Genomic DNA, 12,131 nt, shown 5'->3' with positions numbered 1-12,131 from the left:
GTGCTCTACTATTTTGAACCACAGTTCCATTTCTAGTTTTGAGGTGGTTAATTGTAGATACCAGTCTCACTGACTTTCCTTCCTGAGCTGGCTTTGAACTGCAATGCTCAACTCAGCCTCCTGAGGAGCTAGGATTATAGGTGTGGCCACCGGTGCCCAGCTGCCATGAACATTCTTAATGGCTTAATTCTTAATGGCATTTTCATTCTTTCATTCAAAAAATATTTATTGAACACTTAATGAATTGTGAAAAACGTGTGTGCTTCAAATCAAGGTGAAGGTAGCCCCTCACAAGCCCTGGCCTTGCTCCATAGGCAGTACCACCGCGAGATGCAGACACAAACCCTGCACCCAGACAGCCGCAGTGGGCACAGGATGTGACACACACACACACACACACACACACACACACACAGGGGCAGGTGTGGGGGATTTCCAACACACTTTCTCACTCTGTAAACATATTCCTGGTGAAGATTGTGACACAGAGTTCTAAACGAATACCTTTCCACAGTAGTGAGATCACTTAGGTCCATGCCAAATACCCATAGGCAGGGAAGGATTCATGGCCCATGGTTCAGGTCCACATGCGGTTGCTTTCCTAAGGAGGAGGCTACCACTTACTAGCACCTCCATGAAATTTTGTTTGTTTTGCCAGTCCTGGGGCTTGGACTCAGGGCCGGAGCACTGTCCCTGCCTTCTTTTTGCTCAAGGCTAGCACTCGACCACTTGAGCCACAGCGCCACTTCTGGCTTTTTCCATACATATGGCACAGAGGAATCGAATCCAGGGCTTCATGTATATGAGGCAAGCACTCTCCCACTAGGCCACAGTCCCAGCCCTGGTCCATGAAAATTCTGGGTGGTCTATTTTGGACACCTGGATTCTGAGCAGTGAAATCACTACCTCTAACCCTGATCCTCCAAGAACAGTGCCCTTCATTTCATCTGTCTTGGAATAAAGCACTGAACTGCAGAGCTCACTAAGAGACAGAAACAGCTGGCTGTACAGGAAGCCTGAGGTTGTAGACAGAAATTATCCAAGATTGAGTAATATAAGAAAATGCACAGAATGTGCCAAATTAGATTTGTTTCTAGTTTCTTTCTTTGAAAAATAATAAATAAAGACATTTTGCGGGGCTGGGAATATGGCCTAGTGGCAAGAGTGCTTGCCTTGTATACATGAAACCCTGGGTTCGATTCCTCAGCACCACATATATAGATAAAGGCCAGAGTGGCGCTGTGGCTCAAGTGGCAGAGTGCTAGCCTTGAGCAAAAAGAAGCCAGGGACAATGCTCAGGCCCTGAGTTCAGCCCCAGGACTGGCCAAAAAAAGACATTATGCACTTTGACTTTCCTGTACATTTATGTTTGGGGTAAAGGATTCTAAAGTAAAGATCATTTTTATTGTACAATATTACTATATGTATACATATATGTACATATATATGTGTTAGTGTGTGTGTGTTGTGTGTACAGAGAATATAACAAGAAATCCTTTGCCTTCAAAACCTGTTTAGCAATACTTTTTAGACCACACAAAAACCAGGCATGATAATTCTAGCTTACAGTCTCAGCACTGAGGAGGCTGAGACAGGAAGACTGCTGTGTTGGGAGCCAGTCTAGTCTGAGCTGCACAGTAAAATCTCTCATTATGAGACGAGTGGGATAAAGGTGTGGCTTAACTAGCAGACCACCTGCCTGCATAGCAAGAGCAAAGTTCTGCATTCAAACCCTGGGACCATTCAAAAACAAACAAACAAACCAACAGTCAATGAATCTCATATTCTGCAAACAATTCAATTAGAACTAAGGCTAAAAATAATGTAAAAAATGTGAAAATTTTCTGTTGACTTATACAATATAGGTAATTTTATTTTCTATCTTTTTATGGTTACTTAGATAACAGTTTAAACATTAGGAATATGATATAATACAAAAAGGAAGAAACCTGGATTCTGGAACCATTGGCTAGGCTTGCATGTATGTTGTCTATGTAGCAAAAGCAAGAAAAATCCAGCCATTAAGAATGTTCAGGGGGGCTGGGGATATAGCCTAGTGGCAAGAGTGCCTGCCTCGGATACACGAGGCCCTAGGTTCGATTCCCCAGCACCACATATACAGAAAACGGCCAGGAGCGGCGCTGTAGCTCAAGTGGCGGAGTGCTAGCCTTGAGCGGGAAGAAGCCAGGGACAGTGCTCAGGCCCTGAGTCCAAGGCCCAGGACTGGCCAAAAAAAAAAAAAAAGAATGTTCAGGGCTGGGGATATGGCCTAGTGGCAAGAGTGCCTGTCTCATATACATGAGGCCCTGGGTTTGATTCCCCAGCACCACATATACAGAAAATGGACAGAAATGGCGCTGTGGCTCAAGTGGCAGAGTGCTAGCCTTGAGCAAAGAAGAAGCCAGGGACAGTGCTCAGGCCCTGAGTCCAAGCCCCAGAACTGGCCAAAAAAAAAAAAAGAATGTTCATACTGGCCATAAAAGAAATGCAAATCAAAACAACACTGAAATTCCACTTCACCCCAGTATATCCTATATTAAGAGAACTAACAATAATCAATGTTGGAGGGGATGTGGCCAAAGGGAACCCTACTTTATTGTTGGTGGGAATGTAAACTGGTTCAGCCACTGGCAAGCAGTATGGAGATTCCTCAGAAGTCTAAACATAGAGCTCCCCTATGACCCAGCAGCCCCACTTTTGGGCATCTACCCAAAAGACCACAAACAAGAACACACTAAAGCCACCAGCACAACTATGTTCATTGCAGCACAATTTGTCATAGCTAAAATATGGAACCAACCCAGATGCCCCTCAGTAGACAAATGGATCAGGAAAATGTGAAGCAAGCCAGATCCAAAGAAACATGGACTCTATGGTCTCCCTCATAGGGAATAATTAGCACAGGTTTAGGCTAGTCACAGCAGAGGATCACAAGAGCCTAATAGCTATGCCCCTATGAATGCATAAGATAATGCTAAGTGACATGAATTTCATGTTATGGAAACGAGTGATATATCACTGTTGTAATTACTTTCAACATGCCATGTGAAACCGTAGCTTCTATTATTGATGATCCTCTTGCATCCCCATCCTGTGGTTGTACTTGCACTATCACTGTATATTACCTGAGTACATTGGAAACTGTATATACTGGTATTAGAACTAGGAAAGTGAAAGGGAATACCAAAATTGAGAGACACAGGATAAAAAGACAAATGACTACAAAAGCAATACTTGCAAAACTGTTTGGTGTAAACCAACTAAACAACTCATGGGGAGACAGGGAAAGGGGGTGGGGGGAGGGGAATGAGGGAGGAGGTAACAAACAGTACAATAAATGTATCCAGTGCCTAACGTATGAAACTATAACCTCTCTGTATATCACTTTGACAATAAATAATAAAAAAAAAGAATGTTCATGCCAGCTGGGTGCTGGTGACCCACACTTATAATCCTAGCTACACAGGAGGCTGAGTTCTGAGGACTGCAGTTCAAAGCCAGCTCAGAAAAGAAAGTCTGTGAGACTCTTATCTACCATTAACCACCTCAAAACTAGAAATGGAACTATTGTTCAAAATAGTAGAGCACTAGCCTTGAGCACAAAAGCTCAGCAACTGACCGCCCCCACACCAAAAAAAAAAGAAAAGAAAAGAAAAGAAAAGCCCAATGTTCACACCACAGCTGTCTTTGTTTTTCTACTTCAGAAGAACTCTTACTAGAAACAAAATCTTCAATGTCCCTCATCCATACCCAAATTTTGGGGGCTCATTTGAAGAATAACTTCAGCCTATACAAAATACTTTTTGCCTGAAATTTCTAGGTATTTATATTGATAACTTTTGTGGTTTAGGAAATAGATAAAAGATACATTTAGTTATTTTGTTTGGTTGATTTGTTCATTGTTAATGCCTCTCACAAATGGGACAGGAGATGGATGCTCAATCAACAGCTACCAGTCAGACAGTTTGCAAGTGATAGCACCCAGCTATTCACCCCAGAAGTCAGTCCTGAGCATTTCCCCCAGAGAAGAATCACAACTGCAACTGTTTCCATAAGCAAAACATACAACACGCATTCTTCCTTCAAGCTAATATTCCATGAGATCTAATACTGTCAGATACTCCAGAGCAGATCCTATCAGATGTGTACAGTGTCACAGACTATTACAGATGTCGCTGCCAGCGCTGCTATCCAGCCCCGAATACGTGACCAGTTTTCAGTGATGTGCTAGTACATGCTGACAACTGGCAGAGAAAGGAGAGGTGAGGAAGGATAACTATCCACATTTCCTCTTTGCCAGAATGGAAAGATTCCTATCACAACACTGTGCGTAAGAAATGTGCATAATCATCTGTTATGAGCCTGTGTGTGCTAACTTCAGCAAGACATAAAAAATACCCCTGTCCAAATGCAAAACAAACCAAGAGAGGAGAGAGAGAAGTAAGGTACACACACTGTACAGACATGCTCTGTCACATACAGGGAGGGGCTTATCAGGGACCAAGAAAACTTCAGGGAGATGGTGGATAGGCGGTGTGGAGTAGGAAGAGATGCGAGTATTTTTATTGTATTTTATTATTGTGAAACAGTTTTAACAAGTGTATTGTAATGTAAGAAATGCATTTATGAATACAATGCATCTTGATCAATGTCATTTCTTTCAACACTCTCACCCATCTCTTCCAAACAACCTCTTCCCTGGCTTTTCTTAATATTCAATTCTTGACTGCATTCCCTCCCTCCTTTCTCCTCCTTATTTGTCTACCCCTCTGCCCTTGACCCTACCTCACCTTCTTTCTAGTATCTGTTTCATGATGTTTATTTTGTTGAAAATTTTGCTTTGTCTTTCTAAAAAATTATACTGAGTTCTCCCTTTAATCTACTATATTTCAGATAGATAGACCACCCAGTGTATTTACTTACAAGCTTATAAGCCAATTCTAGCTTCCACATACAAGGAAAAATATGGAATCTTTGTCCATCTGGGCCTTAACATGATTTTTTAGGGGACTCTCTTTAAGAGTTGTATTTCAACTAAGCCCTGCGCATGGTTCCAGAGGGGCCAGGTGTGTACTACAGGAAAAGCATGGCAAGGAGCAGCTCACCAGAGGCTAGATAATAATGGTTTAGGTATTTGTTCTAAGGATTTGTGGGCTGGAGGTGTGGCTCAAAAGGGAAAGCATCTATCTGCCTAAGCAAACATGACTTCCTAGTTCAAACTCCAGTACTAAAGAGAGGGGGGCAGATTTTTGAGATGGGACGATACTAAAGGATGTTTCTATTTTGCTTCTAGTTAAGGAGTGACATAAATGAACTGGAAAAGGAAAAGAAAGGTAAGTATTCTTTCATACTTCCTAAGCTACTTTAAATATGACGCACATTAACTTTGGTGGAAAATATATAAAACAGAATGAAAAATGGAAATACAAGGGAATATACTGTACCTTGTTTTACCTGTAAGGAACACACACCTGACAAAAGGCAATTTTCACATCCAAGGTTGGTTCACTGCAGTAGTATAAGAAATGGAGGCTCATAAATACCTACAGGGGAAAAATAGGTCATTAGTTTCTAAGCCACTAATTTTTCATGAATTAATAATATGAGCTGTAACATGATTTGAATTATACACAAGGTATCATGCAAAGCACATTCTCACAGTAATCTTTTTTTAAACAAGTATTAGGTCCTTTGTGTGATTTATAAACATCAAATGATAAGATATAAAAGACATTCTATTTTCTATAATAATGGATATCATTACAATTCTAAATATTATATCTTAAACACCGGGTGTAGTGGTTTACAGCTGTAGTCTCAGCTACTCGGGAAGTATAGATAGGAGGACTGTGGTCCTAGGCAAAAATGAAGACCCTGCCTGAAAACGCAACACAAGCAAAAGGGCAAAAGGCATGGTTCTAATGGTAGAATGTTTGTACAGCATGAGGAGCTGCGTTCAACTACAGGATTAAAGAAAAAAAAACCAGGATATAGCAAATAAGTTAAAGTTCTATCATATAGAACTTGAGAGTTAGGCAACTAATTAAACAAAAAACTCCAATGTATGCTGAGGAAAACATGAGTGGACATTCATTAAGCACCTGAAAGCATTGTTTGTGGTTTAGCGTTGGTTGTGAAGTGTCCCTGACAGTGTCTTGTGTTGAAAGCTGGGCCCACAATGCAGCAATGTTAGAGGTGATTGGATCATGGGAGCTCTGATCCATTCATTGATAGATTCATAGTTGAATAGACTATTAGGGGTAGGGTTTAGAGGAAGTAGATCCCTGGAGGTTTTCCCTGTGTCTCCCCACAAGGCCCACCTCATCAAAGACCAGAGCCGGGCAGCCCAGTGACCATAGACCAAACCTCTGAAACCTTTCCTCTCTGTCTGTCACAGAAAGCCAACACAATGCTATGAAACAAAAAGCAATTTGTAATGTCACACTTCCATTGTTCTCCTCCATCTCTCCCAACCCCACACATCTCTACTTCCCTGGTTCCATCCCGTTTCATTTTTATTTTGCTTTTGAGATGAATCTCATTAACGTTTGCCCAAACTTGCCTCAAACTCTTAATCTGCTTGCCTCTGCCTCCCAAGCAGCTGAGATTACAGACATGTGTCACCACACCTAAGTAGCATTTCTGTTTTGATGTTAGTATAAATGACAATTCTGTTATTTCCATTTTTCATGATGTTCATTTCCAGTACTAAAAATAGATTGCTCCACTGTTTTCCCATTGTATGGAAGCATGCAGGAAATGAGGGCATTTTCTTCCAATCACTCTTCGGTTTTTCCCATTGTCGCCTCAAAGTAAGTCATACTTCCATTACGACTGTTACAGAGTATCACAAGCAGATCACATGTCTGTCACACAGTTCTTCATGATTTTCTCAAGGAAGATGACTGTTTTCACAGTCCCCAGACCTAACCCTGTGCTTAGCTGATGTCAGGTAAATGTTTCCTGAATGAAAGATCTAAGTAAAAGAATGCTTCTTTTTGTGCCTAACACAAATCTAAATGTAGTTTTCCTTGTCTCTTTCACATTGAGAACTGTGAGTGCACAATAAATTCAATGCTAGCAAATTAGGAATGATGAGTTTACAGCAATAGAAGTATGAAAGAGACCAATCATGTATGACCTCAGAAATGTTACCCAGCAGGGATGTTTCAGTTCTGTATTCCAGAAGTGAGCATGTGGGAAATAATCATATCTAGCCCACCTGAAATAAACGTGTTTTAATTTTTAATGAATGAGCAGCCTTGCTATGCACAGGAAGCATTCTGACCTCCCCTAGTTTGCATAACAATGCCTCCCAATGTAGCAACATGGCAGAATAAATCACAGCTGGATCTGCTGTCAGACAAGGAAAAAAAGACTTGCTGTGAGATGCCAGTGAGTTTCAGAAAAAGTGCTTGTTCCTTTTATTTCTTGATGGTATAGCAGAGAGCATTTGTCACCGTTGCACAGAAACAGCTGAAATTCCCAGGTTATTATCTTGGCAATGTTCTTTAATAGATTCAGAGATTCAATACATGTTTAGTACAGCATAGGACCACTAGTGGTCAGCTTGAAAGGGAAAGAGAGGATAATTTGAGGGCACTTAGTAATCTCCACTACTACTGTTATTCTGAGGAAAGTCCTACACATATCCCTTGCTGTTCCTATTCTCCACGGTGTATGCCTAGATGGTTTCTGAGCAAAGCAATAGGTCAAGTTGTATGAATGAAATAGACATAAGAATTCATTCCATTCTTTTGGTCATCAGTGGCTCACAATTGTCATTTTAGCTACTCAGGAAGCTGAGGTCTAGAGCATCACCATTCCTGGCTGAACTTGGCATACAGGTGAGACTTCTCAAGTTACACGCAGTGCCATGTGCCTGTTATCTCAGCTCTGATGGGAAGCCTAAAGTAGGCAGATCAACTTCCAAGTGCATACCTGGACAGGAAACAAGACCCTATCTGAAGGGATAGAGGCAGAGTTGAACTGTCGAGCACCTGTCTAGCAAACTTGAGACCCTGAGTTCAAACCCCAGTACCACCCCCACACACACAAAAGAAAAAATATATACCTTGAGACTAGTCATTATGTTTCCAAAGGCTGATAGGAAATTAAATTAAATGCAATTTCTCAAAACATCTTCAGTTGTTAGATTATTGCGCTATCATTTAGAAGAAACTGTGGTACCTCTGTCTAATGCAACGTTTTTGTTGTTTTGTTTTGTTTTGTTTTGGTCTGAGACTGGAACTTGAACTCAGCACCTGCCATTTATGTTCATTGGCTAGTGCTCTACCTACTGAGCCACGCCTCCAACCACAGACCCCTGTTTTTGTAGTACAATTTTGGAGGCCACAGCCATTCATTAGTACTAATCGTGTATATGGTGGTTTTCACATGAAATGTGTAAGCTAAATATGTGTGACAAGGACTACATGACACATAAATGTACATAATATCAAGTTCTTTACAAAAAAGTTCATTCATATCTGATTCAAAGCATTTTAAGTAAAAAAATATCGAAAACCTCAAAGTAAAGGACAAAATAATGAAATATATCTCTGCGCACATATGTAATACCTCCTTACAAGTTTTACATCTAATGTTGAAAGGTAAGTTAGTAAGAGACAGTATTCCCAATACTGGAATGGTTCAATAATACAATGAGAACAAACTCAAACAACACAAATATGAGATGCAAAGTATGGAAATCAGAATGCAAGCAGAAGAGAGATTTCAGAAAGAGATTTCAGTTTGTAAATCTAGACACCTTCTTAAATGTGCCTAGATAAATTGTTCTTTTTACAACACTGATGAGCTTACCATTGCTAAGACCTAACATTGAAGTAATAATTCTCGGTTCCTCAACTTTTTTTTTATTAAACGAAGACATTGTGTATACTTTAGAATGTGGCCTACACAAGGTGTAGTCTGTGTAAATTGATCTGAAGTTACATTCCTTTCAGATTTATTTTTTCTCTATCTTTGACACTGCTATGGGATACCAGGGCTGCTGTAGTGAAATCAATAAGAAATCAACATGAACTGTAATAATAAAAAACAAAATCCGGTGAAAGGAATAAAATTCAAATCAAGACATTTAGTCAATATCATATGAGGGAGAGAGAGAAATGTCTAGTTAGTGCCCTTGCCACTAAATTACAGCAAAAAACTTTTAAAGTATTTTTTTAGAACTAAAGAATATGTTCAAAGAAAACTTAAGCTGAGAGTGCTGGAATCCTGAATGAATAGTGACAAAAAATAGGCTGTAAGCAAAAAGTGTAATTAGACATAAAATCAACCACTGCCTTCAAAACATTTAAAGCAAATATTAACAGAATTATGACAGCATGCAGGTGTGATGACACACAACTGTGATCTCAGCTACCAAAGAATCAGAAAGTAGAGGGATAGCCATCTAACACCAGGCCTGGACAAAAGTATCAGATATTATCAGAAAAATAAACTAAAGCCAAAAAGATTGGGAGTATCAAATGGCAGGCTTAAGGATCTGAGTTCAAATCCCACTATTGCTAAGGTGTTTCTGTGTGTGTGTATGTGTGTGTGTGTGTGTATTAGAAGACTACACAAGGAAACTTTAAGACACCATAGTAATACATTTTACCAAACTTCTATCTTAACTGATAAATCATGCATAACATTTTTGAGTATATAGAAGTAATAACACTTTCTTTTCTTTTTATACTAATTGTTACAAAGTTACAAAATTGAGAAAATCTGTTCATTGTTAAGGCTGGTTGATCATTCATACAAAAGCATATAAAAGGAGAAAATTATAGAGCAATCTCTTCTATAAGCATACAGGGGGAAATATTTATAAATTATCAACCCAAATTATCTGTTAAAATAGTGATCAAAATCAAATAGAGTTTGCTGTGAATATGTAAGGGCATAAGGGTGTTGTAAATTGAGAAAATCTAGAAAAACAATGCATCACATTAATTCACTAAGAGAATAAAATCCTTCTGATCATTTAATAGATATAGAAAAAGAATGTAGTAACGTTTCAAAAATATTCTTGATATAAATATAGTCAAGTAGAAACAAGGAAATTTTAGTAACTGGATAAACATATCTATCAGAAATGACACTCCATGTGTTATTTTCATGTGAAGTGAATTTGTTTACAATATACATGAACAATAATGATGTTAAATACATTTTGAATATACTTCACACTAAAAATTGCAATGGAGTGATAGCAATGAATTAGTGTCCATGTAATCGCTTTTATTTTTATTTAGAATAATTATAGTCATTTCATTATAAAAGGAAAGACATTAAAATTTCCATAATATCAACACATAAACACATATTTATCAACAGTTTTCTGTTTATCAACAGGAAACAACATACATTCATTCTCTATACATTCATCAGTATCTTATTCAGTGTTAGATGCTATATGGGGAATTCATCAATACACATAAATAACTGAAGGATAAGTCAAAATTAATGCATTTATGTAATTGTCAGTAAATGAAAACAATGTACATATATAGAGATGTTAGTTTTAAAATCCTAAAATTTAAATTTTTTTAGTAACTTTTTTCCTTTATTTTCAAAGTGAAGTACAGAGGGATTACAGTTTCATATGTAAGGCAAATACAGTTCTTATCCAACTTGTTTCCTCTTCCCTAATTTTCCCCTATCCCTCCCCTCCCCATTTTCCTCTCCTCCCACCCCCCATGATTTGTACAGTTGGTTTACAACAAATGGTTTTGTAAATGTTGCTTTTGGAATGGTTTGTCTTTTTATCCTTTGCCTCTCAATTTCGGTATTCCCTTTCCCTTCCCTAGTTCCAGTATATGTCTATACAGTATCTGGGGAACTAAGATCAGTTACAGTAATAGCAAGAGTAAAGCCACAAGAGAAAAAAAGAGGTACAGTTTCACACAGTATGTTGAAATTAATCACAACAATGATATACCACTTATTTCTATAACATGGAGTTCATTTTGTTTAGCATTATAGTATGTGATCATACGGGCATAGCTACTGAGCTATTGTGATCTTCTGCTATGACTATCATAGAGATGTACTAATTAGTCCCTATAAGGAAAACCATAGAGTCCATGTTTTTTGGGGTCGGGCTCTCTTCACTTATATGATGTTTTCCAAGTCCTTCCATTTCCTTACAAATGGGGCAGTATCATTCTTTCTTATAGAGGCATAGAATTCCATTGTGTATATGTACAACTTATCCTCAAAGAACCAATGACCCCCTCAACAAATGGGCCAAAATACCTAAAAAGAGACTTCCCTGAAGAAGAAATGAGTATGGCCAAGAGACAAATGAAGAAGTGCTCTACATCACTGGCCATAAAAGAAATGCAAATCAAAACAACACTGAGATTCCACCTCAACCCAGTAAGAATGTCCATTATCAGGAAAACTAATAATACAAATGCTGGAGGAGATGTGGCCAAAAGGGAACCCTACTACATTGTTGGTGGGAATGCAAACTTGTTCAACCACTCTGGAAAGCAGTGTGGAAGATCTTCAGAAGGCTAAATATAGAGCTCCCTTATGACCCAGCAGCCCCACTTTTGGGCATCTACCCAAAAGACCACACAAGACCAAGCAAGACCACACTAAAACCACCAGCACAACTATGTTCATCGCAGCACAATTTGTCATTGCTAAAATATGGAGCCAACCCAGATGCCCCTCAGTAGACGAGTGGATCAAGAAAATGTGATACATATACACAATGGAATTCCAGTAACTTTTTAAATGTGTCCAAGAATGGATTTCAAAAATTTTTATTATAACTTACAATGACATAATTATAAGCCTTAAGCAAGAAAAAGGAATAAAACTTGGCAATTAATTGAAAAGGCAAATGAAATCTTAATTCCACTGAATAAGTACTATTATCACTTTAATTATGCATCCTCAGAATAATAAGGCCAAAAGGGGCTATTAATTAGGTGAAATGTCAACTTGTATCCTAGAGAGATGTTGAACTCGCACGAACACATCCATCTCTTAAATGATGTGGAAAATCTAACAATATAATGAGAAGAATATATTTGGAGGTCACCCTATCTTCTAGTTACTTAGCAACTGCGTTAGAATGAAGAGGACAAGAGGAAAATGGTTTGTAA

General features: G+C 38.7%; 1 protein-coding gene across 4 annotated transcripts in view; it reads right to left on the bottom strand.

The window, feature by feature from the left end:
• The window catches only part of Mapk10 (mitogen-activated protein kinase 10), a 261,635-nt gene that overhangs the window by 127,268 nt on the left and 122,236 nt on the right, over positions 1–12,131 (bottom strand). For all 4 annotated transcript variants that reach the window (XM_048364355.1, XM_048364353.1, XM_048364356.1 and 1 more), the window contains one exon: positions 5,472–5,543. In XM_048364355.1, coding sequence (XP_048220312.1) covers positions 5,472–5,537 — 66 coding nt within the window. In that variant the 5' untranslated portion in view covers positions 5,538–5,543. Of the gene's footprint in view, positions 1–5,471; positions 5,544–12,131 lie in introns of those variants that run through there.

This window comes from Perognathus longimembris, chromosome 16 (genome assembly GCF_023159225.1).
Source record: "Perognathus longimembris pacificus isolate PPM17 chromosome 16, ASM2315922v1, whole genome shotgun sequence".
Lineage (NCBI taxonomy): Eukaryota > Metazoa > Chordata > Mammalia > Rodentia > Heteromyidae > Perognathus > Perognathus longimembris.
The sequence above is the reverse complement of the archived record's forward strand: the minus strand, read 5'-3'. Positions and strand labels throughout refer to the sequence as shown.